Source organism: Fonsecaea multimorphosa (assembly GCF_000836435.1).
Source record: "Fonsecaea multimorphosa CBS 102226 unplaced genomic scaffold supercont1.7, whole genome shotgun sequence".
In the NCBI taxonomy this organism is placed as follows: Eukaryota; Fungi; Ascomycota; class Eurotiomycetes; order Chaetothyriales; family Herpotrichiellaceae; genus Fonsecaea; species Fonsecaea multimorphosa.
In genome coordinates this window covers 314,723-341,471 of record NW_015971641.1, presented here as the reverse complement: position 1 = coordinate 341,471, position 26,749 = coordinate 314,723, and the positions used below count along the sequence as shown (strand labels likewise).

Sequence of the window (26,749 nt, the reverse complement as noted above, 5' to 3'; positions counted from 1 at the left end):
GAGCCGAGCAACAAAACGCAGACAGCCTGAGTGTTGATCGCCCAACCCCGTCCCTATACCAGAGGCCCACGGGACCATCTGATTGAGCCAAGCACCGCTTGCAGCAATGCCCTTGTCCCTCGTGCAGCGCACACGGGAAGTTCTGTGGGTGCGTTGCTACAAATACCCCCCGCCATGAACACACCACAGCCTCCACGCCTTTCACGGATCAGGGATATGGTGCAAACTCGTAGTAATCAAGGTGCGTCGTCCCGTTCCCCCCTCCCTCCCTTCTCCCGGCTTGGAAACCTCCGGGGGGGGAGACATTACCTGGGATATTGATATTGAGCTTGACAAGCGAACAAGGCTCTGTGGCCCCCAAAGCTCCAGCCCATCAAATGAAAAAGAGAATTAAAAGACATCACTCGTATCCGGACTCCGGACGCTAAAGCTAAAGCTAAGGCTGAGGCTGAGTCTGAGGTACCTCTAGGTAGAAATGGAAAAGGGCTTTTCTTTTATCAAATCATGCACCACAGCCTCGCCCTTCAGCACCCTATGTCTTCCCTGTACATCTGAAAATCAGATGCACGGACCGGTGACTACCCACAGATCCTACTTGTTCTCTATGGCCGACCAGGGAAAATGAAATGTGGATCTTCCCATCTTGTTCAAGTGCTGGAGTCTCTACCGAGCCATGTAGCTGGAGACCGGCCCGCTCTATCAGTTTCCACGTGCCTTAGAAGCACGCGATGCCGTCCTGTAACCCGTCAATCACCTTCCCAGGTAGTATCACACAGTACAAAGTTCCAACTTTATCTTCCATCTCAGAAGATACCGAAAAAAACATAAGATTTCCGAATCTTGGTTGAGCTTACATTTGGTCGTTTCTGCTCCCCTTCCTGAAGTGAGAAGCCGGAACGGTATCGTCCGCGCACCTCTCATCTCATCTCATCTCATCTCGGTCCCTCATCCACCCACTGATTCTTAAAGACATCCTCATTATCGTAAATCTCCGTGCCATCCGCCTCGACAATCTCCGTCGCGACGCCCATTTCAAACGCTCCTTTGGGGGGAGCGAATCTGGGATTTTCCGCGAAGCAGACATCAAACGTCCTTTCGGACCCCATTCTGGCTCCGCTGGGCTCCAAACATATCGGACCCCACAGTTCGACGCCATTGACGACCCCACCTTGGTGGTGGAACATGTGCTCAAACAGAGGATGTTCGCCTTGATAGACAGAGGTTGAATCACCAAGAAGAACGCATATCAGGCATCTGTATGCCCGGGTCGTGTTCTGCCGGCCAGAGCCAGACGATATGTGAGATTTGAAGAGCAGGAGAGACCGCCAGCGGAGATTCCGTGTTGAGTGGGGCTTGTCGTCGAAGCGTGCTCGACCTCGCTCGTCTCGATCTGCCGGTGTGGCAAAGGAACATTTTCGACAGTGACAAGCCCACTCCATATTCTTCATTGAGACCTGGACTCCCTTCTCGTAGATTCCTTGTTGGATGTAGTACGCCCCTTTACAAAAGCCCGCGGCAGCCAGCACATCAACGGACGAAACGGTTGATACTGGGCTGATTGGTGGGGTCATGACTTGGGATCTCCGAGGATCGTCCAGTGATCTGATTGAAGGTGATGTTGGAGAGGTGACATGTGAAGGAGGCCGTGAGGTGGCCTGTGGTGGCGTCAATACATATTCTTTCTCCGCAGATGAAGTTCGATGCAACTTCTTGAAGACGTTCCAGGACGACTTCCGTGGAACCTGGCCTGGGCTAGGAGGTGTCTCGGACTCCAGCATTCCACTGCGTTTCTTGCGTTCGGGGCTTGGAGGTGCCTCGACGACCTCCTTCATCTCATCTGACGGGGGTCGAGATGGTCTCGCCGGCCGCTGCGTGTTACGTGATGGCATAGGCACTGGTTCCGGGGTCCAGCTAGACTGCTTCCTGCGCTCTGGAGAAGCCTCGACAACCTCCTTCGTCTCTTCTGCATGGGGCAGTGACATTCTCACTTCCGAGTTCGGACTAGAAGGTTTTTGCTGGCGCAAATAGAGTTCGTTGAGTATAGTGACCGCGCGCAGCCGGGCAGCGATGGCGGAATCAATGCAGGCCTCGAAATCGATGACATTGTCGTCTTTGCTGGCGAGCATCAGATGGTGCAAGAAGGATGCTTGGACTTCGATGGTAAGGGTCTGGAGAGCCCGATGAGCAATATCTTTGAGAAGAGGTCAGCGCCAGGTGCCCCAGAGCCGTGCTGCAGCAGAGTCTAGAACAGTGCTTACCATCTCCTTGCTCGAACGTTGGCCCGAACCGCCGTATGCCCTTTGCTGTGATCTTCTCAATCTCTTGATGGCCTTCTTGAATGGACTCCTCCAGGGCCACACTGGGAGGTAGGGCGCCTTTTGCCTTGCGTCTCTCCTTGATGTTCTCGACAATAGCGCCAGCGTCCTTGTATGCGGTGATCAGGGCTGCTACCGCCCCGATGACGGCGATACCAATCTCGGCTCCCGACATGTTGAACGCAGGACGGCCGACGTTGCAGGAATGGCGAGAGGGAGCTTCGTGTGTATCGAATGCGCTTGAAACGGTGGGTTATTCACCTAGGCTGGCCATTGTGTCACACCACGGAGGGTTGGCTCGGTGAGACAGACAAGTCCACAAGCAGAAGGGGAGTCAGAGCAGGGGCTGATCCAGATACATTCTTGTACCTGTTAAGGCTGGGTTGTCATTGCGAGGTGGGTTCTCAGGGAGGAAAAGGTTGAGGAGATGTTTAAGAGAGCCATGAGCACTTAGTCCCAGAGACGAGTTCCATCTTCTAGCACAAGGCACCACCCTTCATCCAGGTGACAGGCACCGGTAAGGAGTCTGCCGTGCACCAACATCCGCATCTGCGCTCGTAGACAACAAGCATGGGCGGGAGAGGCAGCCAATGGCAGAAGCAGGTGGCGGCATGCTAGAGACGAGTCCGTCGTGAATTGTGACGGGGCGCAGTTAGAAGCTTCGACCTGCTGAGCCTGCCAAGCAGGGCAGATGGAGCTTGAGGCGTGAGTCAGGACGAGGAGCTCTTCGGATCTGATGGACAGAGAACGAGCATTCAATGGAGTCCGAGTTCGAGTAGAGGTTCGATCGGTCTGTACCGAGTACCTATGTAGGTAACAGAACAATTGTTGGTGGACTGGGTGCCATGGGGTTGCTGCTGGGAGCTCTTGGAGTGGATGCGTGGGTGTCGTGGGCGCAAGGGCCAAAGGTCGCAACGGCATGGCAGCGTGTGGCATGACGAACATGGCTCGACTCCTCCCACCCTCTTGAGTCTTCACTTGCAGCGACTCAGCCTCGTTATTGAGAAAAAGTCTCCATCACCCCTTCTTCGACGCCCATTCCTCCCTCGCCCCCAAAACGTGGTTACATTGACGAGGCATTTATGTGCAGGTCATGCACTTGATGCACAGGTCCCCCTTTTTCACAGATTAGGACAGAAAGGCAACGGTTCGTAGATATCATTGGGCCCGTCCAATCCTTCTAGAAACGTTCGCGATGCTGCTCAGCCATGCTGCCCACCGCAAGGCGTCATGCCAATCCTTGCTATATCCTGAGCCGGCTTCAGACTCATGCACCTGCTGGTCTAGCTCCGAATATCCTCACCACCCTCCCGCCTCCCCCTGCATCTAGATTTCCTTCTTCCACCCAACCGGGCACTGGTTCCCCTCCGTCTTTACTGGCAGTGACGCTCCACACTTCAGGGAATCCTGCCTTCATAGGTCCCCCAGCCTTTTGGCTCCCTGGGATCGCGAACCGGGGATTGGTATGCAGAGCGAAGCCCCTCAACAGACCCTGCTGGATCAGACTCAAGACTGCAGATTCCACTTCGTTCATGGCAGGCGACTCCTCCCCTTCACTGCTGTATGGTACATACTGCCCGATATATTCGTCAATGTACACTCCCGTTTCCGGATCAAACCCGGTCTCGTTGATCGCCGCATCCATATCTGCGAACTCAGGGTCGACGTACTTCTTCTCATCTGCCAAGGCAGCGTGTGAGCCAAATCCATTGGCCGTCGAAATCGCCCGCTGCCTGCCCAATGCCCACACCGCTGCACGGTGGACATAGCTCAACCTGAGGAATGGGATTTTCTTCTCTTCGCCCATGTAGCCGACAAGGAGGAAAGTCTTGCGAATCAGACTCCTCCACACCAGGATCTCGCACCGGTTAAGCAGCTGAAAGAGGATGGACCGCTTGAGGAACCACTCTCCGGACTCGCTATCCAGATCCAGGTACTGGTGGAAGAGTCCAAGATTGCCCGTTTGTATGATCTTGCAGAGGGGAGTGAATCTTGGTCCAATGTCTCTGCTCTCTGGACGTGAGAGGAGTGTTGAAGAGGGGAATCGACCAAGACAAAGGTTGGCTGCTATCAGGTAGATCAAGATCAACCGTCGATGCTTGATAGCTTGGCGATGGCACTGTTCGTACGCCGTCTGTAGGACTTTCTGTGCACGTCGAAAATGATTGTTGGCGAAATGGAACCGACCCAGGTAGTACAAGAACGTAACCCGCTGTGCTGCTGGGTAGTAGGATAACGGCGGTGACTGAACGTCGATGCTCGAGAGCATCTGCTGAGCGTTGCGCAGGCGGTGACACTGTAATAGCAGCTTCAGACACGAATTTGCCGTCAGATAGATGCCAACCCGCTTGTCCTCTGGAGAAGGACGAGATGTTCGCGGAACTCCAGGGCTGCCGGCAAGACACTTGATGAATGCCTCTCGTAGCACATTCGCTGCGTCCTCCACGAAGCTCACCTTCCCCGGAGCACCTTCGGTATCCTGTGCGGTCGCCAGACTAGGATTTCGAATCAAAGAAGGATTTCGATCCAGGTTGGTAGCAATCGCTGCAAGGGTGCGGGAAAACGAGAGCACAATTGGTATCATAATGATCCCATACTTGGTGTCCCCCAAGGCGATTACACATTGACTGTCCAAAAAAAAGGAATCAACAACAGAGGTCCTCCCACGGACGTAAAGACTGATGGGCCAATAACTCACCTGGTCAACTGCCGAATCTTGGTTGCTTTTGCCTGATTGTCCGCGGACGTAAAGTCTCGAAGGTAGCGAAAATACTGGATGATGCATTCCGAGAAGGACGTGCTGAAGGACCCAAACTCGTCCGGCGACACAGTCTGCTTGCACCTGGCCACAAGATCTCCATCTCTCTCTGGAGGATGGGCCCGGTTGAGCTCTTGGTTGAGTTCAGAATATGGCTTTTGACGCTCCGGACTCAGGCTGTCAAAGTCGAGTTGGATGAGGTCGGTGATACGTTGTCCATTCTTGCTGCGGATACTGTCGACGATTTCCGTCAGAAACGAATTCAGGAGTGAGACCTGGGCCCCGAATGCGGCCATTTTGTCCGTGACAGTCGCCGGCGGCGAGGCTCTGCTTGGTTGAAGGGAGTCAGAGGGCAGCAGTCGCAGGCGCGGCAGAGATTTAACAGATCTTCTCCATTTGCGGCTTCACCACCTATTCACGGAAGCAGGCCGTCTTATTCAGTCACAAAAGTAAAATAAGTTACAACAGAAAGGAACAATTTCTTTCTTTGATGGTGAAGAAGAAGGCCATTGCCGACTGTTTTGGTTTCAGGGGAAATTATTCAATCAGGTATTTTCCTCGTCAGTGGCCGAGGTTTTGCCCTCTGCAGCCTTGTGAGTCCTCGACTCCTCAGTGTACCACAGCATCATGGCTTCCTACGCTGCTCTTCTTTCCTGCGAGATCTCTCTTAGATCTCATGGTCGTTATCTGATCTCATCCTTCTAGAAATTTGTTTCTATCGATCGTTCCCACTGCACAAAGACCCTTCTGTCTCCGCTGCTTTCAGCAACGCGAGCTAATCCTTAACGTCTTTTGCGCTTTAATGAAACCTGGTCCTATCGCAAGTCATCACCCAAGGCCATGCTTTCCCCGAGTTGACAGCCAGAAAGGGAACCAATCCATTGTTTTCGATGGTCGCCCTGTAGTCCTTTTCTTAATTGGCAGATTGTGAACATTGGCAGCAACTCAAGGGCGGTGGGTGACCCTATGGCGCATTTTGGTCCTTGGTCGTAGGGACTGTGGACGGTCCGTGGCATTGGAGTCCAGGAATACTGTCCCAGTGATGCTACCAGTGGTTGGCCATCCGCAGAGGCTTCATTTCTCCGTTCCAAGAACCATCTTTTCTCTCTCACTGTGTCGGGGCATACTGCCTTTCTTGCTGTGTTTGCGGACGTTCTCTTCTTTCCTCTTCATCGACTTGAGCTCCTCCCCTTTGATCTCTGCTGCTTTCTTTACAGTTTTGGGGAGATGCCGATGGCGTTTGATGCGCCGAATTTCCGGCATGTGAGCATATCTCCGGATCAAGGCCTGATCATACTCGAGCTTTTGTCGTTGCCTTGCCGATTTGACACCCTGTCGACTCGATGCATCAACTCGCCATAATCTGACATTGCCGTCGTCTGAGCCGGACAAGACGTAATTGTTGTCCGGGGTAAAGCGGCAACTGAACACTCTCTGCATTCGCTTCGTGTGGTACACGTCTCTCGAATGGCCTCGATCTCTATTCCACAGCCGCACGGTTCGATCGTACGATGCACTCACCAATTCTTCGCCAGTGGGACTAAATTCCACGTCCATGACCGCAGCCACGTGATCTTTCAGTACGTTCAGGGCCCTGTCCAATTTCCGCATGTCAAATATGTAGATGTTATGATCTTCATTTGCAGCAGCGAAATTGAAGGCTTCCATCGGATTCCAAGAAATGGCATTGGACGCCAGCCTCAGGACCACTTTGGTCAGAGGCGAAGAGGTGCGGAGATCATAGAGGACAATGGCTCTATCCAGGGCCGCTGATGCCAGGACAGATGTCTCGGTTTGATTGAAGGAAACAGCAGTGATTGTGTCAGTCGAGGTCGGCCACTGCAAGACTTGAGATGGGCCGGAAGCAGGTCTGGATAGGTCATAGAGTGATATCGCACTGGATGAAGCAGCGAATGAGGCGTGATTCCGATGATGTGAGATATCAGTGAATGCCCCTTGGCCCAGGTAAGTTGTCAGAGGCACTCCGCTCCGCTCTGTGCTGTATGGATCCCAGACTTTGACCGTCTTGTCGGTGGCGCAAGACAGTAGTTTCCTTTCTGGAGTCCAACACAAACCTCTAACCACGTTTTCATGTGCTCTCACGCTCCAAAACTCATCGCGGCTTGCGAGGTCCCATACTTTGACCACACCATCACCGCTTCCACTAGCAAGTCTCTCTAATGAGCCAGGGTCTTTCGCCATGGAATAGACACCGTCGACATGGCCCTGGCCTAACTGTCCGATGAACGGCGCGGCAAACATGCGCTCCATTTTAACAGCATTGAGGGCCCTTGTATATTCTCTTGCCCGTTCAAAAGGGTGATGGCTTGGATCGAGGTTTCGAGGTTGGCGCACAGCGCCCTCGCCCGGAGGCGCAGGTGGCCTCGTGAGGGACTTGATTTTCTAGCCTTCCGTTAGCTGTGTAGAGATGAAAAAGGTGGAGTGCACTTACCATATTGCCAGCAGCATATTACAGCAGTCCACCCACGATGATAGACAGTCTGCTGCAGACAGACCAGAAAGTCGAAGTCGAGGTCTGGGTGGGTGGTGTCTGAGCGCAGGAACTTTTTTGTGGAGCAGACGCAAAAAGCGGCTGGACCCTGTCGTCACGGCCACCCAGCGGCAAGGCTGAGAAGGATTACATAAGGCAAGGCTGGCCACTCGCGGCCCAAGAGTCCCTACGCCAACCGCGTCTTTTCTGCGCCTTGCGTCGCTCTGTCGCAGCCTTCCAATCCCCAAAGTGGAAGTCATCGATCATTTTCTATCGCTTGCACAGCTATAATAAACCTTGGTCTTTCACCAATCCGAACATCCTTCCTGTCTCTCCTCTCATTGCACAAGATGGCGCCCCCACCTTCCAACGAGGCCAAGGTCAATGAAGCCCAAAAGCTGGCCAAAACCGATCCGGCGAAGGCGGAGAGTATCTACAAGGAGGTGCTCGCTCAATCTCCAGGCTCGGACCAGGGTGCCTTACAAGTCTATGAGAATGCGCTGGTCAGTCTTGGAGAGCTGTACAGAGACAGTAAGCGCTCGGAGGATCTGTCGGAATTGGTCAAGACGAGCAGGTCAACCCTGTCGTCGTTCGCCAAAGCCAAAACGGCCAAGCTTGGTACGTTGACAGGAAATCAAATTGATATGAGATGCTTACATTGATGTCTAGTCCGGCAACTACTCGACTTCTTCACCGACATTCCCAACACTCTCGAGATCCAAATCACTACCACTAAATCGTGCATCGACTGGGCCAATTCCGAGAAACGATCCTTCCTTCGTCAAAACCTCGAAACGAGACTTGTTGGTCTCTATATGCAGAAGCAATCATATTATGATGCCCTCACACTAATAAATGGTCTGCTGCGAGAGCTGAAGCGGTTGGACGACAAGCTCGTGCTCGTCGAGGTGCAATTGCTCGAATCTCGGGTCTACCATGCTCTCACCAATCAGGCCAAAGCACGAGCTGCCCTGACTTCGGCAAGGACATCTGCAGCGTCGGTCTATACTCCTCCTCTATTGCAGGCCGGCTTGGACATGCAGAGCGGCATGCTGCACGCCGAAGACAAAGACTTCAACACCGCATACTCCTACTTCATCGAGGCGTTGGAAGGGTATCACGCTCAAGACGACACCGCCCGCGCCACGTCGGCACTGCAGTATATGCTTCTCTGCAAAATCATGTTAAACCTGGTCGATGATGTCAATAACCTGCTGTCGTCAAAGCAAGCGCAGAAATATGCTAGTACAAGTCTGGAGGCCATGAAAGCCGTGGCAAGAGCACATTCGAATCGGTCACTCGAAGAGTACGAACAGGCTCTATCCAACTATCGGTACGAGCTGGGCAGTGATGTCTTCATCCGCAATCACTTACGACGACTGTATGACGCCATGCTGGAACAGAACCTGATCAAAGTCATTGAACCTTTCAGCCGAGTGGAGATTGACCATGTCGCAAAGATGGTAGGACTCGACACGCAGCAAGTGGAGAGAAAGCTGTCTCAGATGATTCTCGACAAAGTCATCATTGGGGTATTGGACCAAGGAGAAGGTTGTTTGATCGTGTACGACGAAGTTGAGCGGGATACTGGCTACGACGCTGCCTTGGAGACGATTGAAAAGCTCAGCAATGTGGTTGATGTACTTTACACCAACCAAGCTGCGTTACTGGAATAGCCGCAGCTCGTTGTTTTGTGATTGTGGTGATGCTTAATTGCGCCCCAACCATGTGTGTCAGGCCACCTGCTCGGTCAGCCGCTGTCCACCGTGGGCCTAGTGACGGAGCTTATAATGAGCTCGGTCAGAAGCCCCCAAATCGTTGGACGCATCGGCGGGCACTGAGTGAAGCCAAGACGTCTTGGTTCTCGAAGCAAAGGCGATGAGCGAGGCATGGCAGGACCCATAGGTCTCTTCGAGATATCAACAAGGAATGTGCTGCGCCGGTGGCCAAGCAGCTCGTCGGACCGACTCGAAGCGCGAATTCCGATTGAAGCCTTTGGAGCAGATCAAGGGGAATGCAATAACCTCCGGTTGGTGGTCGGAGACATAAACAACCTGGAACCTGGGCAGGCAAGATGAGCCTCTGGTGGTTAGATAGAAAAATGCCGAAAGTCTAGATTCCTTAGCAACAATGGTCGCCGCCTGGAGCGATAAAGGCGGCTTTGTCATTTGACTTTGACTGGTTCTCGACGCTTGTTGAAGTCCCCGCCACGCGGAACTTCAGGCGTCAAAGCCTCAAGTCACTCCTGGAACAGTTGATCCCCACGTGAGGCTACAAGCCAGATTTGTCTTTTGACTGTTGTGACGATCGAGAAACCTGGTCCTTGTCAAACATTGCGCTTCAAGGCAAGAACTCCAGATTATATGCCCTCGGTCCTTCGCCCACCTCGGACCCGTATAGAAACAAAACTTGACCTCATCCAGTTCGCATTATTATCCTAGCAAGCGCCCTGCCCCGCCATCGCAATCGTAGCCGATTACACTCCTCTCTCAGCTCGTTCGCAGCCGACCTCGCGCGTCGCAATTCGGATCCCTTTGCTTCACGGCTCTGAGACCAGGGACTGAAGACTTGGGCCGTTCGGCCTCGGGTGCGCCATCAAAATGGGTCAGAAGTGAGCGCAGTGATGCTGCTCGACACCGGAGCGCAGTCGCCGACGGTCACTGTGAGCTGACCTCATCTCCAGACAATCAAAACTGTCGCCGCAACAACTGGAAGAGCTCCAAAAGTCGACACATTTTGATAAGAAGGAACTGCAACAATGGTACAAGGGTATGTCATATCTAATCTGAGCGGATCACATGGCGGAAGATCTACCTACCCCTGACTGGTAGAGAAGAGAATGGCGGCTGAACATGTCTTCCACCTTATGCAGGATTCTTGAAAGACTGCCCCTCAGGCATGTTGACCAAGGAAGAGTTTCAAAAGATCTATCGACAGTTTTTCCCCTTTGGCGACCCAAACTCCTTTGCCGACTACGTCTTCAAAGTATTTGACTCGGACAAGAGCGGGACGATTGACTTCAAGGAGTTCATTTGTGCCTTGAGCGTGACGAGTCGAGGCAAGATGGAAGATAAACTAGACTGGGCGTTCCAACTTTATGATATCGACGGGGACGGCAAGATCAGTTATGATGAGATGCTGGCAATTGTCGAGGCCATCTACAAAATGGTAAGACGGTTTCTCTCTTACCCTCTCTTTCCCACCGAGTCGGCTAATCAGTCAACCAGGTGGGCTCCATGGTTAAACTGCCCGAAGACGAAGATACGCCAGAGAAGAGGGTTAGAAAGATTTTCAGAATGATGGACAAGGACGAGAACGGCAGCCTTGATATGGCCGAGTTCAAGGAAGGAAGTAAACGGGATGAGACGATTGTGTCGGCTCTCTCGCTGTATGACGGCCTGGTATGATTAGCCGGAGGAACGATCACCTACTCCGGATACTTCTTTCTTTTCACTCTGGCATTGTGGGCGTGGAAAACATTCGAGACGCTGGCGCTCTTTTGGTATTCTTGTCAGACTCTTGGATGAGAAGCCGGTGTGCTTCACCTGTCCTTGGAGCAGGGGCGAAGGAGGTGCTTTTGGAACACACGAGCTGAAGCCACAAGGCTACATGAAAGAACACGCGTAACGAGTGTCATTGCACTGAGTACCGAGTACTTTGCAAGGAGGGTTGAGCGTCAGAAATAAATGACTCCAAGCTTTCCAATTGAATCGATATTATTATCTAGGTACCTGGTATACATTCAAACAATCGAGGACTGATGGCCTGCGTCGACCGAGTTCGCTCGGCCCAGTGGCCCCGAAGTCCGCGTACATTTTTGTACGTCTGCGCATCTCAGGAATTGGCTGAGAACAATTGACACGACACCTCTTCACATCCTTGAGACCGACACCCATCCACGTCTACGCAGACATCTGCGACATCCACCGATTACTCCTCTCCTTTGGTGATATTTGTGAAACTCACCTTCGATTCTAAAGCCTTTTCCTTCCCCAACCCCCTTAAACATGAGGTGACCTCCCTTGGGTCGCTCGCAGACAAGCACACCCTTGCGCCATTCCGTCGGACCTCACTTCGCTATGGCTCCCAAGCTTCCTCCACTGCTTCTCTGCCTTCTCTTCCTCAAGGAGGCCACATCCTTCTATCTCCCTGGCGTTTCCCCCTCATCGTACTCCCGAGGGGACCAACTCGAAGTCAATGTCAACAGTCTCACACCTTCAATATCGCGGCACGATGAGCAAATCCACGCCGTGGTTGCCTATGACTATTACTACGAAGCTTTCCACTTTTGCCGACCTGCTGGAGGACCTGAGCCCAGAAGAGAGTCGCTAGGCAGTATCATATTCGGCGACCGCATCCAGAGCTCGCCCTTCCAGTTGTGGATGGGATTGAATCAGACATGCAAGATCGCATGTCAGGGCGAGACATTCGACGAGAGGTCAACTACCTTCGTCAACAAAAGGATCGAGGAGGCATATAACGTCAACTTTTTTGTCGATGGACTTCCGGCGGCCGAGCTACGAGAAGATCCCCTTACCCACGAACGGTTCGCCAGTCCCGGGTTTCCGCTGGGCAAGGTCCAAGAGGATGGAACAAAGATTCTACACAACCACTGGGATATTATCATCGACTACCATATGGCCGGACTCCGTGGGCTCAAATACCGCGTGGTCGGCGTCCTGGTTCAGCCACAATCATACGCCGACTCTCGCCTGTCGGAAGACGGAAAGGAAAGTTGCGCTTTCAATTCCGGCCCTGTTGTCCTAAAGGAAGGCGGAGGAACACAAGTTACCTATACATACAGCGTTTACTGGCGCCCTTCACAGACGGCTTGGGCTACGCGCTGGGACAAGTTGCTTCACATCGTCGATCCCAAAATCCACTGGTTCTCTCTCATCAACTCAGCCATCTTTGTTGTCTTCCTCATCGGTATGGTCAGCACGGTGCTGGTCCGGGCGCTTCGCAAGGACATTGCCAGATATAACCGACTGGATAACATCAACTTGGACGACCTCTCAGGGACCTCTGCTGTTGATGAAGATGTCCAAGAAGACTCGGGCTGGAAGCTGGTGCACGGCGACGTCTTCAGACCACCTCGTTATGCGCTGTTATTGAGCGTGTTGCTTGGAAATGGCGCTCAGCTGTTTGTCATGACGGCTTTGACAGTCGCCTTCGCCATGCTAGGGTTTCTGTCACCTTCCAACCGGGGTTGGCTCACGTCCATCGGTCTTCTGCTCTATACCATCTTTGGGTGCATTGGCGGCTATGTGTCGGCGCGAGCATATAAGAGCTTTGGTGGCGAGAAATGGAAACTCAACATTGCACTGACTCCTGTTTTTGTCCCCGGCATTGTATTTGGGACATTTTTTCTACTCAACCTTTTCGTCTGGGCGAAAGGAGCAAGTGGCGCAGTGCCGTTCACGACAATGCTGGCCATCATCGGCATATGGTTCCTCATCAGCGTGCCGTTGAGTGTAGCTGGATCATGGTACGGATTCAAATCTCCGGCGATCGAGTCACCGACCAGAGTCAACCAGATTCCGCGACAAATTCCGCCTGTGGCACGCTCGTTGCGTCTGATACCCTCCCTTTTGCTCACGGGCATTCTGCCATTCTGCGCCATCTTTGTGGAATTGTACTTTATCATGACATCACTGTGGACGAGTAAGATCTACTACATGTTTGGATTTTTGTTCATCTGCTATGCGTTGATGGTGATGACTTGCGCTTGCACCACCATCCTGCTGGTGTATTTCTTGCTCTGCGCTGAAGATTATCGCTGGCAGTGGAGGGCCTTCTTTGGCGCAGGGATGACTGGTGGCTACGTGTTTCTGAACGCATTGGGATTCTGGGCGACGAGAGTCACCTTTGGAGGACTCACTGGAGCGGTCCTCTATGTGGGCTACTCAGGCCTCCTCAGTTTCTTGGTTGCAGTGCTCACAGGTAAGCAATTCAAGAGCCCCTCTCGCGTCTGGTGGATGGCCGAGTTGACCTCTGTTTACAGGCACGATCGGATTTTTGTCGTCATATGTTTTCGTCCACCGCATCTACGGGTCGATCAAGGTAGACTGAGCACCAGCAGTTTGTCCAGTTGTGTATTTTTATGGCCTGGAGTTGGGGACAAACGGCAGAGAAAAGAAAAAGCACGCTTTTGAGAACAAGCCAAACGATGATTGATTATCAGGATGGATTGTACATTTTGGTGGGGAGGCTGGAGGAAGTTTCGATAGAACGACGATCTCGGATAGGAGATTCCGATACAGCCAGGTACCAACATAGTTTTCAAGGTTGTAAAAGCCCGACAGGTGAACCCGCAACGCTTTTACCAAATTTGATTGCTTCAAAACCAGGAACAAGAGGCAAGTAAAAAGAAGTGATCGTCGATTACTCCACGTCTGCAGGGCCATCTGGGAATGCACTCCTCCACAGTCTTGTTTAATTGTCCGTCATACCCGTCCTCTGCTTGAGCTCTTCTATGTCGATCGTGGGTCACGAGTATCATCTATGGACGCCAGGCAAGCAATCTTATTCTGTTTGTTCTGTTTGTGATATTATGGACAGTTGCCAGAAAGGGAGGAGGCAAAAAATCAAAGCTGCATTTCTTGTGGAGTAAGGTAACAGTAACAGCAACAGCCATTGCCCATCAGTGTCACCTTGAAGAGCAGGTGGGATTGGTATTGAAAACGGTTTCAAGTGATAAGGACCGGAACGAATGTGGGTTTCAAATCACACTATCCACTGTAGGCGTGGCAAGGCCCTTGAATTTTGAAACGACTCCAGTAGGTACCTAGGTAGGTACCTAGCCATGAGGTATAGGTACGAGTAAGGTACAGTGTATATGGGGGGATGGACGGTAAAGGTTGATGGCCGGAAAGGGCGTGTTTGTGGGCCCTCTGACGTTGAATTCGGACAAAGATGTGGACGGAAGAAGGACTTCAAAGGGTCGATTACGTAGGGAGAGAATCTTGGAACACTGCAAGCGGCACCACCGCTGGTTGACAAAGAGTTGCTCCGCCCAATGTATGAGGTACCTCGTAAGAAGAGGGGAAAAGTCGATGGTGGTTGCACAATAATGCAGTTCACCCCCTCTTCTCGTAAATCATACCTGACAGGTGCTGCGGTATGTACTAGGTACCTAGGTACCTACTAAGGTACCTAGGTATGTAAGGAGAGAAGAGGCAAGTCGCCTCAGATGGATCCGAGTCGGGTAATAGTAGTACTAGTAGTAAGTGGTAGTGAGGTAGCCGCATTCTGTAGAGGCGGTAGATACCTACCTAGGTACTGAACGTACAGTCCCTACTCGGTATGAGATCGGGTATCTAGGAACAAGGCCGCCCCCAGCAAGGAGAAAACGGCGTGGTGATGCAGGTGGCTCGCTGGTTTGACAGGGTGTTGCAGGGGCTGGCAGTGGGTGGCACCCGGTGGCTTTTCCTTGGGAGGACCCCCTTGGACAAAGTCCTTTGGGGTTGCTTGGTCGCTGGTCGCTAAATGGGGTATTCGGTGGCCCTGGGTGGGTGCGGCTGCTGGTGAGTCGTGACCCTGGTGACCCCTAGGCTGTCTTGGACACCCGCCTACGTCACCGTGCAGCAGCCCCCGATCCCGCAAAGCCCAGTGGCCAGGCGCCACAATGAGCCCTGTGTCGTCGATTGTCTCGGGTCTCTGTTTCTCTTCTCTCCAGGTCAAACTACCCAGGACCCCATACACTACCACCACGCCGCCCACTGCCAGTTGCCAGTATAGACACATCTCAAACACTTGACTGATGGAGCTGGGCTGGCTCGCTGACTGACGGATTGCATATTCCGCGCACTTCCATCCCTTCACCTCGTACTCGTCGCAAAACCACCACCCACCTTGCCACTCCATTCGGGTTCGCGTCCTCTCGCTCGCTCACACGCTCACACGCTCACACGCCCACACAACTTTCTCGACCTTCAAGTTAAACGAGCCTCATACTCACCATCGATCACTTCACTGCCGCCCTCGTACACCCCGTCGTGCTCTCGTTTCAATCTCGATAGTGGCCTCCTGCTCAACTGCCATTCTCCTGACCACGTCCCTCCACGCTCTTGTCTCGCGTTGACGTAAACCTTCTCTCAGTACTACCCGCTTCATCCTACAATACATACCTCGCCCTGTTGTACGCTATAGCGATCGGACGCGCCACTGGACGCCTTGAACACCCTATTTCCCCCATACCCGAATCAAAGGACTCGCCTCATCTTACTCTCCATGCCTGCCTTTCGACTGCAGCGAGGTTGTAGACACCGAAGTTGGGCGAGAGAGTGTCTACGTCCGCAGTAATGAAATCGTCAAAATCACATCGCGTTGGAATGCCCCCTCGTGGCCGCTCTTCACGAAGCAACGATGGCCATGGATCGGCGACAAGATCGGAGGAGGAAGCCATGGGGGAGAGAAGAAGCGGCGCGGACGCGTCCGCCAATGCTCCTACCCTGGTCCACCACCAGGTCACGAGTGTCTTGACACGCGAGACTCCGTCTGGAATTGAGGCAATGCGACGAAGGATGAGTGCCGCGCTGGCACAGAAACAACAAATGCGCGCCGCGGCTGCTACCACCGCTTCCAGCGGCTCGTCTGATACGACAAAACAAGATGACTCGTCGGAGCCTTCAGCATCACTGCAGCATACGGAGTCGAGTTCGGATGAGTCAGTCAATACCGCAGCCCTCTCGACAGATTCCGCTCGAACTATACGGGCCACGTTTGACATGACCCCGGGGTCTGTTAGGACCCCGTCATATCCGTTTCCTCGCATGGCTTTGCGACTCAATCGTAACACCAGCCACCGCTCAGGTCCCTCCCACAGACCCTTCACTCTCTTGTCCCCCACCAACGAGCCGCCCCTGAGCTCAGACCCTGCGCAGCCACCTCTTCCGCAACGGCAAGCATCCTCTTCGGATTTGAGTACACCAGTTGGCCAGACCCCTCTGAGTCCAGGCTATGCCGAGGACCCCAATTTCCCGGCGCCTGACTTGTACGATATCATCTTGATGCTTAATGCTGAACCAGGATTAGATATGTGGTGGGTCAATGTCACCGAGGTTCTGTCAGAGGTTTATGGCGCTGAACGAGCATCGCTGGCGGTTCCTGGTGATATCACCGATCTTGAGAACGTTCCGTGGGGGCAGAAGGCAACATACAACGTCAATGGCAGCGAGGGGGTGCCGCCTTCGCAGTTTGAATCCCTGTCTACCTCCGAGGCTGATATAACCTCTCTAGGCCGACGGCCAGAACCTGCCAGTAGGATCCCCAGTGAGCTTAGTTCGGGGGCTCCGCGCCGGCCGCCTCTTATGTCCCGCCATTCTATTGCAGGGCCGATGCCTGATCAGTCTGCTAGGGGTGCCCGTCAGCGTCCTGCAGGGCCTGTGCGCGCCTATAGCATGATGCCCAAAGAGCCAGCAGAGGAAATCCCGACGATCTCACCGCTCTTGCCCAGGTTGACTAGACAAGCCGCCACACCTCGATCGACGTCCGTGGCAGAGTCGGATCCCTTAGCGCTAAAAGGACTGTACAACTCCTCGGGTTCCGCTTCATCGACCCTCAGGTGTCATGTTCATCGTTCGATACAGCCGCTAGAGGCCGAACCCGACCCATTACTTGTCCGTACAGGGGTTTCAACGTTGTTTGGGAAGAGGAAACCTGTTGTATTGACAAGAGCGTACACAGACACCGCACCCAGACAATCACCCAAGGTCAAGGGACGTGAGGATGATCGAAGTGTGCCACCGACACCTTCACCAGGAGGTCCTGACGACCGTAAAATTGCGAGACCTGAGGATGCTCTGACGCTGCAAAGTGCCTTTCGTGCATTTGACGAATATGAGCAACCGGAACCATCACCCTGGTCGCAGAGTCCCTCACCTTCACCTGCGGCACGCCCTGACCCTGCGGAATCGCCCTTTTTCGCGCAGCCCACGGCATCCATTGATGAGTCTGCATTCGAACAAAATCCTCCGGTGTATGACTATGCGACCACGGCCAACCAACCATTGAGTGCGATAGGAGCCGATATGTCCAAGACTCTGATTCACGTGCCATTGATACAGCCAATTTTGGCTAGAGGGACTCTAGCATCTAACCTCCGTTTTCCTATCGCCATCCTGTCGTTTCTATCGCCACTGAATCCGTATCCGCGTAGTCTTCGGCATTCCTTGGAAGCTCTTCTACCACATCTGGCAAGCTCATATTCACTTGCGCAGCAGTACAGCGCTCTCCAAGATCGTTTGCGCGGCACTCCAGGAGGTCGACATGGTGCGGCATTCGGCCTTGGGGGCACATTCTCTGATGAAGGCTCTGAACTCGAGCTTATGGCTGAGTTAAGCGGACAAATTGCGCAGGATAAAGAGAATGCCAGATCATGGACATACCAAGAAAGCTTCAGCCCAGGAGTTTTGAAAGAGAGCCCTGGCAACTCTGTTGTGAGCACGCCACTCATGGACCAATTTGGGATGAGTTCAGGGCAACCGCCAACTCCGGGTGGCAAAACCGGCTCTGAAATGGTGGACAGCTACTTCTCTGCCAGGAGACAGAGAGGCGGTCAACAACCACTGACTCCTGGCCCGCGGCTGACCAAGGATGAGACCGAGCAAGCCAAACATTCAACCGAGAAATCCTCCACCGGTTCAAAGATATCTGGGAAGAAAACTACAGGTGGTACCACAAAGACGCAGCCTGACCCTCCTAGTCCGATGGCACTTCGGACGGCTAGTATTACCTCTGAAAGTGATTCCGGGGACCATTCTTTTCCTTTATACGACAGGGCTGACTCCTCCCTTCGGCGAAACACTGCTCGGCGTGTTAGCGAACATAAAGATGACGGCGAGAGACATCTGCCCGAGCTAATATCGTCTCTTATGCTTAATGCTGTACCGCTTCAACTTTTCCTGGCCAAGCCGAATACGGGAGACTTGGTTTGGACTAACCGCAAATTTGACGCATTTCGGAGTCAAGGAGAAGGTCGTGTGCGAGATCCCTGGAAGAACGTGCATCCAGCAGACAGAAATGGCCTAGTCAAGCTGTGGAATGAGGCCTTAAGAACGGGAAGTCAGTTCACCCACTATATCCGTGTCAAGAGATTCAACAGCGACAGCGACTTCCGCTGGTTTGTGTTTCGAGCCAGCACTTTGTTGAGCCACAATGGTCGTCTCTTGTACTGGATTGGATCGTTTCTGGACGTGCACGAGCAATACATCAAGAATCTCGAGGCCAGTGAAAAGGAGGCAATCATGGCCCGTGACACAAAGATTCGCGCACTTGCGGATGCTATTCCACAGATTCTTTTCGAGGCTATCGAAGGAGACGGCATAGTGGCTGTCAATCAGCAATGGCATTCGTATTCAGGCCAGACGCTTGAGGATGCTCGAGGCCTAGGGTTCGCTAAACATGTCCATCGCGATGACCTGCACAAATGTGGCATTTTGGCACCGTCAGATGTTGCCGCGATTGCTCGATCTTCAGCTACAAGTCCGTCGTCTTCGTCCAACGATTCGAACAAAACAGTCGGCGCGCCTGCCCCTTCTCTTCCTACTCAGAAGCACCTCTTTTCGCCTGATCTGAGCTCGCTGGAGCGGATGATCAAATCCGGCTCAGTGGTCGTGGAGAAGGACGAGAACGGGCGTCTATCTTACCTGACTGAGATCCGCCTGAAGTCTAGGGGAGGTGGGTATCGTTGGTTTCTCGTACGACTTGTTCGAGTTGACACCGGTCTATGGCAAAGTCAGAGCGGAAAGGCGTCTTGGTACGGAACGTGCACCGATATCGAGACACGGAAAGCTCTGGAACGAGAATTGAACCAAGCAAATGAAAAGGTTCACTCAGAAATGGAGTCCAAGACCAAATTTTTCGCTAACATGTCTCATGAAATTCGAACGCCGCTGAATGGCATTTTGGGTAGCATGCCTTGGCTGGTCGAGTCGGAGCTAGACCACGATCAAAGGCGGACGGTGGACACAATTCAAAACAGCGCCAATAATCTGAGGGAACTCGTGGACAATATTTTGGATGTGACCAAGGTCGAGGCTGGGAAGATGACTCTACTTCCGAAGTGGTTTCATGTCCGGGCACTCTGTGAAGAGGTGGTGGATACGGTGTCATCTCGGGCCATCGAGCGTGGACTCGAACTCAATTATTCGCTGGAGGCCGATGTTCCGTCCACGGTCAAGGGGGATGCCTTCAGAGTGCGCCAGGTCCTGCTCAATCTCCTTGGTAATTCCGTCAAGTTCACCGAACAGGGCGAGGTGTACATGCGATGTTCCTACCGCGAAGCCGAGCCAGCCAGTACAACAGGACAGGCTGCTAATTCGGGCCTCCTCTCCTTCGATGTGGTTGATACTGGGCGTGGCTTCAATGAAGACGATTTCAAACGGCTTTTTAAGCAGTTTGGCCAGATTGGGGGCGGCAGCAATCACGAGGCCGGCTCGGGACTGGGGCTTTTCCTTTCCAAGCAGCTGGTCGAGATGCATGGAGGCGAGCTTTCTGTCAAAAGTAAAGCAGGCGAGGGCTCGACTTTTAGCTTTTACATCAGAGTCGAGGTGGCACCCCCCGGGTCTGAACTTGCCTCACCCCCTATCGCTTCGAGAGCCGCAAAACATAGGCAATCGCCTTCGTTGGGAGGGAGTCCCCGATCACAGTCCGACAACAAGACCCCGACAATGGCGTCAGCTAAGGGCCTTTTGCACAACGAGGGCATCATTCAAACGCCCGGTCTATCCAGATATGTTAGCCCCCCTCCGCAACAGGGGACTGCTCTGCCATCGCCATTAGTACCATCGCCGGTAGTGCCATCGCCAGTGCTGTCATCGCCCTCCCTGGTTTCACCGCCGGTTCTCCCGTCCGATAGCTCCGGATTATCGGGGCGATCAAACTCGGGTAACATAGCGTCCGAGTCGTCGGCGACTTCGATCATCCAAACGCCCGAATCCGCACCTCCTCCGGAATCTACGGTTTCAGCAAGTGAACGACAAGCCCTGATGGAAAAGGCTATTGCGTCTCACCCAGTCTTCAAGCGGAGCAAGAGCGACAACGACGGAAGCAGGTTGGCGCCGGAAAAGGCGCATCCCCAGACGTATTCGGTTGTCGTTATATGTCCTGCAGAGCATGCGCGGATGGCGATCAAGCAGCATATTGAGCACGTGGTTCCATACTCGATTGCAGCTAATGTCACGACCATTCCGGATATCGGTTCATTCCTCGATCTTTTGAATGGGCCATCACCGCCCACCTTCACACACATCGTCTTGGATATCCCTGCAACCTCTGATATCATGCTATTTATGCGCCAGATGGCCAACTTCACCGGTCCAGTGATACCGGCTCTCGTGGTGATTACCGACCACTACCAAAAGCGGGATATTCTGGATGATTTTACTACCCTGACAGCGAGCGGGCGCAAAGCCTATATGATTCACAAGCCGGTCAAGCCGTCGGTGTTTGCGATGATTTTCGATCCTGCACAGCTGCGCAATTTAAGTAAGGATCGAGCACGCGAGGTCGCGCAGTCGAGCTCCGACGACTTCCGAAATATCGCCAACTTGGTGAAGGAGAAAATTGGTGGAAGAGAGCACCGAGTGTTGTTGGTCGAGGACAGCGACGTGAACCGGATGGTGATCCAACGATACCTCAAGAAAGTTGCGTTGGCCAACGACTATGCCAAAAATGGGCAGCAATGCGTGGAAATGGTTCAGGGCAAGCCACCGGGCCACTATTCGCTCATCATCTGTGACATCCAGATGCCGATCAAAAATGGGTATGAGGCGTGTACGGAAATACGGGAGTGGGAAAGGAGTCACGCGTACAGGCCGTCGCCGATCATGGCACTGACAGCACATGCGATGCCCGAGGAACGCGCAGCCGCCGCCAATGCTGGATTTACCGACTATCTTACCAAACCGGTGGATTTCAATGTGCTCGGGACGATGATGATGACGCTACTGGACCCAACAGTGCCACACGTGTTCTTACGTGATAGGCCTCTGGAGTCTTGAGTTCGGTCGAGGTGCAGGGAAACGATTCTCAGGTTAGGGAAAGCTCTGCGTCAGTGTGCGCTGTCCATGGGCGAGTGGTCACTAGTTCCACGACATTGTCGATGCATTGAGCGAGTCATTGCGAAGGATTTATGGAGGTGGCGTTTTCCTCTTCATTGCCAGTGGCAACTACTTGTGCATGCTGTTTGGGGCATTCTTCACCATGGGCAACTCACGCTGTATAGGGTTGATGGGCACTGGCCATATTGATTTTTTAATTTTACCAAAAAGGAACAGGTGGGTAATGGAGGGAGGAGTAATATAAAGGCTGGATCAACACCAGGGACGGGGGATAATGACACGAATGTGCATGGTAATGGGGTTCAAGAGGACCCAATGTTTTAGTCAATATGCTCATGGCCTGAGCTGGGGGGAGCAGAAGACCTCCTCAAACGAGAACCACGACATGCATGAATGGGTTTGGAGGCGAGTTAGGATTAGCATTTGGCGACGAGAGCGTGCTTCGGACTTCGGCTGGGCGGCGGGATCAGAATGGAGGAAAGCAGCTTAGCTCTGCTGTCCAGATGGCCAGTGGGCTGTGTACCTTAGGTAGGTAGATAGATGGGGAATATCTACTCGTGCGGCACTACAAATGTTCTGCGGTTGAATGACTGAAGGAGGCGAGAGTTTGAGTTGGCGCATTTGATATACAGATGTCGTGGGTAGTGAGCATGTCGGGTGGGGAGTGGGAGTGGAAGAACCGCGATGCCAAGACTCGACTTCCCTCATACGCACACACTATCACTCAGAACTATAGGTGCCTGTAGGCGGTCATTCCATGAAGGTGGATTGTTCCGGGGGCGAGAGAGGGGCGGCGATGGGGGAGCAGAGAGGGCCCTGTTGGGGGCCAGCGAGTACCGGTACTCGTGCTTGCCTGTGACCTGACGCAGCTGCCAGTCATTTACAGCCCACAGGACTATTTCTCAACGCCCAATGAGCCGGAGGAGGACGGGCGGCCAGGCAGCCAGGCAGCTTCCCCTTACCTACCTATAGGTACTCTTCCTCTGCACGCCCCCTCCCTATGCGCGTTCCAACGCCTAGGGATAATTGACGCCCATCCGCCTCCCAGGTGCATTACCTACAAGACTTACCTACCGAGCTACCTACCTAGGTAGGCACATCCCTCCTCACCGTCTGAATGCCTCAGGTACATCTACCCGCCCAACAAACCTCCATCTCGTGCCCTTCTCTTCGCAGCCTGCGACGGCCGGCATCCCAGTGACTTTTGACTGCGAGGTGCCGCACTTTCTTCTTTCCTTATTTTCCCTTTGCGCACGAACCCGAGCCGAACAACCACTCACCACCATCCTCACCACCACTTATCATCATCGCCATCACCACCACGACTTCGACCGCCTCCTCCCTCGCTCCTCACACTCCCACGCCCTCCCACCGGCCAGCCTGCAACCATCACCTCACCCCTCCCACGCGCCAACGGCTAACGCTTGACCCTTTCTTGACCCTGCCTCTCGCTGCTTTCACCCGACCTCTTACGTCTAGGCCTCTCTGCCACTCCTGAATCCTCTTCGACCAATTCCAACATGCGACCCTCGTGTCGGCATCCACCTCTGCCCGCGCGCCTCAGCCGCCCCAAAAAATCAAAAAATATGAAGTTCAATAAGATAATTTCCCAATACCTTTCCTCCAACACTCAACGTCTCGCACATACACAAACACACACATGTCGTCCGCAAAGTGGCCAAGTCCTCCGTCTCTCCTCTCCTCCACCTCAAGGCCTCCAATGGCCATGGCAAAAAAAAGAGAACTTGCCTATCTCAAACCGCCCTCCCACCTCCTTGGCCGAATCACCGCTCCTCCCGCATCTCCCCCCTTGCTCACGTATAATCACGAACCTTCTCCGTCCTCGCTCCATTCGTCTTTCAGAACAGCCACTCCCGTCCGCCGTTTCGCTTCTAGATCCCGCGGACTAAGGACCCTCAAGTCCTGGCAAAATGCCTCATCTACCCAATGATCGTCTTCGGCTTCCCGTTGCCTCCCCTCAACTGCCTGACTCGGCTTCAGCTGAGACTTTGATCCCACCCTGCCATTTCCTGCTCGTGGAGGGTCTCTCTCCGCTCTCTTTGGTCAACCCTTCACGGACTTTTCCTTTATCTCTGCCGGGCGGAAGGTGGCGGACGGTGCCGACCCTGCTTCCTCCCTGGCTCAATCGTCCTCGCATTGGTCCTACTCTTCTTCTCATCCTGCTCACGAAGCGGGGTCGGTGGACTCATCATGACACCCCCCTTCCCTTGGGCCACGACTCATATTGGTCCGCCCAGAGGGAAGTGATGAGCTGGCAGTCTACTCCCCTGTCTCCCTTGTGACGAGAGGAGTGCCCCAGTTCGCCTATAAAAACCCGTCTCATCTGTCTGAAAGTCCTCCTCCCTCCTTCTTCCTTTTCTATCACTCATCTTTGGAAGAGTTCACACAATTGTCTGCTTGACCTTGATCAATCTTCGTCCAAGTCCCAAAGTCTCTTCCATCCCACTACCACACATTGACTTGTCCCTTTACCTCCCACCTAGGTTCAGTTGTACTCATCATCTCTTCACAATGGCCACCTCTGCCTACTCTCGTCATCCCACTAGCTATGCTACTCACCAAAAGACCCTTCCCATCACCATGCCGTCAGGAAAGGCACCTGTCTACAGCTACCCCCAATCCAGGGTTCTTGACTCTCCAGAACTTTCTGACACTAGCACATCTTACGCTGGAAGTCGGACATCCGCGGGTTCCTACTCCGCTCACTCCAGTTATGCGCCCAGCCACAGCAGCGGAGACTGTGGCCCTTACGCGCATTCCGGAGTGGATGTCGTTGACATGCTCAGCGAAAAAATGGACGCCGCTTTCGATCCCATTCGAATGGATCGCTCGCTGGCGAAACAAGCCCAGACGTAAGGCGCACTCTGGAAGCCCGTGGCGAGATCGAGAGACTGATTACCGGCAGATCTGGCGAATTGAATGCCAAACAGCGAGAGCTGCAAGAGCTGCAAGCGATGGCCCAGCGGAGATTGAAATCCGCGCGGGTCAATTTCGCCGAAGGAGTCGATGCGGTGAAAGAGGCCCGACGAGACGTGGAATACACGTCCAAGAAAATATCGTGAGTCCAAAGCCATGCACGAAGCACTGCTCCCTTTCGGAGGTGCCGCAATGGCCAGGCTGACTTTTGGGGCCGTTAGAGCGATGAAATCGAAGGCAGAGAAGAAACATCCGGAGGCGTATGCGAAGGCCAGCCGCAGCCGCCATGCCTGAGTCCACGACAGTTACGATTGACGATGCTACGAATTTCCTTGTCTTTTTCTTGTCCGAGCCAGTTCTTCGAGTTCGAGAGCCTCCGGGAGTCCTCCATTTTACGGAAGGGGTTGACATGGAGGTGAATTGCCCGTCCGGCTTCCGCTCCGCCCAAGCCTTTGGATGTCGTCCAACAACAGCAAATCAGAGTCCATTATCGAAGTCGAACAATCATTCGCCGGGAGCCTCAAATGCAGCCTTGGCGGTAGTCCTCCGGGGTGATTGACGTGGCAGTGAGTTTAGGGTTCCGCTCCACCCCACGAAACGAGCCAAGTTTCTTGCTGCTTTTGCCCCGCATGGTGGCCAGGGCGATGGCGTGCATGACGCCAGGCCCATTTCTGCAACCAGAGAAATCGCCCAGTTGCCGAACTCGCACTGCAGCGATCGACTCTGCAGGAACCGAGCGCGCCAGCCAGCAAACGCCGAGCGGGTGCCACCATGAAATCCCCCTGCAGGTACATCGGGCCCATTTCTCTGGTTTGGTGCCACCTTTCCACCGGTCTAATTGGATCACGAGCTATCCAGGCATCTTTTGGGACGGGCGTCCTTCCCTGTAGCACTTCCCCTCCTTTCGGTCACAAGACCTCGATTCTGCAAGTGACGAGCTGCGGGACTTGCAGATGGTGTGGAGATTGCAGTGTGCTGGCTAAGCCGGATTTGGTGCTGGGGCGAAATATCGGGGTTTCGAGAAGCTTGCTGGTGTCCAGAATGGCCGTCTGGGTGCCTCTGGGGCAGTTACAAATAGGTTGCGGCTGTGTGGGAGTCTCACGGGGGCTTTCTGGCCCGTGGCTCGGACCGTGGCTTGGGTTCCCTTGTTTCTTTTCCTCTCCCCATGTATTCTTATTGCCCTGGTGACAGTTGCAATTGACGAAAAAGTTTCAATCTTGGCCAGTCTGGCGCCGAACCTGTCCCCTAGAAGGGAAGTCGTAGGGCCCCCCCGGGCTGGATTTACAGGGGACCCAAGCCTAATCGTAGCGTCTCTAGGGATAAAGGGGCAATGGTAGCTCCTTAACGACGGGGGAGCAGCTGGAGGGTGCAGGGAGCCATGTGGCGTGTCTCTGAAGGAGGTTTATAGGCGTTCCAAGGTGATTAGGGACGCCCCTGTGGGCACGAGGCTGGCCCGGGCACCCGTCGCATAGGTTAAAAGCTCGGTGGACATGGGTGACATGTCATAGGGAACCCTTAAGTAGTACCCCGTAGTAGCCCTCTAGTTGATCATCACATAGTGCCTAGGTAGTCTCATTCTGAATATAGCTGAGTGGAAGATGTAGTAGATATCTGGGCTGGTCGCTATGCGCACTCTGCGTGACTGGCTACTTGAGTAAGTAGACTCCCTTTTCAGCGAGGCCCAATCTTTGTTGGTCCCTTACTACCCTCACACAGAGTGACTGAGTGAGGCAATGAGAAGCTATACCAATACCAATGCCAATGAAAAGTAGAAGGGCCTGAGTCTGGAGTATATCTCTACGTGTATGTGTACCGAGTACGAAGTATCCAGCCATCCGCGTGGCCGGGTCCGGTACGCAGAGACCTCAGGTGCTTGATTTACACCTCCTACAACTACATCTTTGTCCGCCCAAGGCGAATTAGTCCTAAAGACCCCTATCTCTCCAACTACTGCAGCATATTCTGGAAGTATAAATGTAGCACCTATTCACTATATGTGACACGCTCCTTGACGGCGTCAGGACAGTGGGAAACATCCGATGCTGTCCGTCATTTGAAAGTGGCTTAAGTGCTTCGCCGTAGTGGACAGCTGACTAAGCTAAGGAGCCGTACAAGGTATGAGGAATATCGTTAGTATTACCTAGTAGGGAGCGAGGTACCAAAGCTGAGCTGGTACTATCGGCGA

General features: G+C 53.5%; 8 protein-coding genes across 8 annotated transcripts; 5 read left to right on the top strand and 3 right to left on the bottom strand.

The window, feature by feature from the left end:
• Window positions 1-932: 932 nt before the first annotated feature.
• Z520_04347 (uncharacterized protein) lies at window positions 933-2,490 on the bottom strand (the record flags this gene model as incomplete). Its single annotated transcript, XM_016774854.1, has 2 exons — window positions 933-2,191; window positions 2,259-2,490. The coding sequence occupies 2 exons, from the start codon at window positions 2,488-2,490 to the stop codon at window positions 933-935; spliced, it is 1,491 nt and encodes a 496-aa protein (XP_016633834.1).
• A 1,092-nt stretch (window positions 2,491-3,582) lies between these two features.
• On the bottom strand, window positions 3,583-5,369 carry Z520_04346 (uncharacterized protein; the record flags this gene model as incomplete). Its single annotated transcript, XM_016774853.1, has 2 exons — window positions 3,583-4,942; window positions 5,014-5,369. 2 exons carry the CDS (start codon window positions 5,367-5,369, stop codon window positions 3,583-3,585), a joined length of 1,716 nt encoding a protein of 571 aa, XP_016633833.1.
• A 778-nt stretch (window positions 5,370-6,147) lies between these two features.
• Window positions 6,148-7,528, bottom strand: Z520_04345 (uncharacterized protein; the record flags this gene model as incomplete). Its single annotated transcript, XM_016774852.1, has 2 exons — window positions 6,148-7,476; window positions 7,526-7,528. 2 exons carry the CDS (start codon window positions 7,526-7,528, stop codon window positions 6,148-6,150), a joined length of 1,332 nt encoding a protein of 443 aa, XP_016633832.1.
• A 386-nt stretch (window positions 7,529-7,914) lies between these two features.
• On the top strand, window positions 7,915-9,240 carry Z520_04344 (uncharacterized protein; the record flags this gene model as incomplete). Its single annotated transcript, XM_016774851.1, has 2 exons — window positions 7,915-8,182; window positions 8,234-9,240. 2 exons carry the CDS (start codon window positions 7,915-7,917, stop codon window positions 9,238-9,240), a joined length of 1,275 nt encoding a protein of 424 aa, XP_016633831.1.
• A 924-nt stretch (window positions 9,241-10,164) lies between these two features.
• Z520_04343 (calcium-binding protein NCS-1) lies at window positions 10,165-10,971 on the top strand (the record flags this gene model as incomplete). The annotated part of the gene is made up of 4 exons (XM_016774850.1): window positions 10,165-10,175; window positions 10,248-10,333; window positions 10,437-10,732; window positions 10,792-10,971. 4 exons carry the CDS (start codon window positions 10,165-10,167, stop codon window positions 10,969-10,971), a joined length of 573 nt encoding a protein of 190 aa, XP_016633830.1.
• Window positions 10,972-11,643: 672 nt separating this feature from the next.
• Window positions 11,644-13,636, top strand: Z520_04342 (uncharacterized protein; the record flags this gene model as incomplete). The annotated part of the gene is made up of 2 exons (XM_016774849.1): window positions 11,644-13,507; window positions 13,569-13,636. 2 exons carry the CDS (start codon window positions 11,644-11,646, stop codon window positions 13,634-13,636), a joined length of 1,932 nt encoding a protein of 643 aa, XP_016633829.1.
• A 2,231-nt stretch (window positions 13,637-15,867) lies between these two features.
• Z520_04341 (uncharacterized protein) lies at window positions 15,868-21,567 on the top strand (the record flags this gene model as incomplete). Its single annotated transcript, XM_016774848.1, has 1 exon — window positions 15,868-21,567. The coding sequence occupies one exon, from the start codon at window positions 15,868-15,870 to the stop codon at window positions 21,565-21,567; it is 5,700 nt and encodes a 1,899-aa protein (XP_016633828.1).
• Window positions 21,568-24,159: 2,592 nt separating this feature from the next.
• On the top strand, window positions 24,160-24,858 carry Z520_04340 (uncharacterized protein; the record flags this gene model as incomplete). The annotated part of the gene is made up of 3 exons (XM_016774847.1): window positions 24,160-24,500; window positions 24,554-24,706; window positions 24,786-24,858. The coding sequence occupies 3 exons, from the start codon at window positions 24,160-24,162 to the stop codon at window positions 24,856-24,858; spliced, it is 567 nt and encodes a 188-aa protein (XP_016633827.1).
• Between the last annotated feature and the right edge of the window lie 1,891 nt (window positions 24,859-26,749).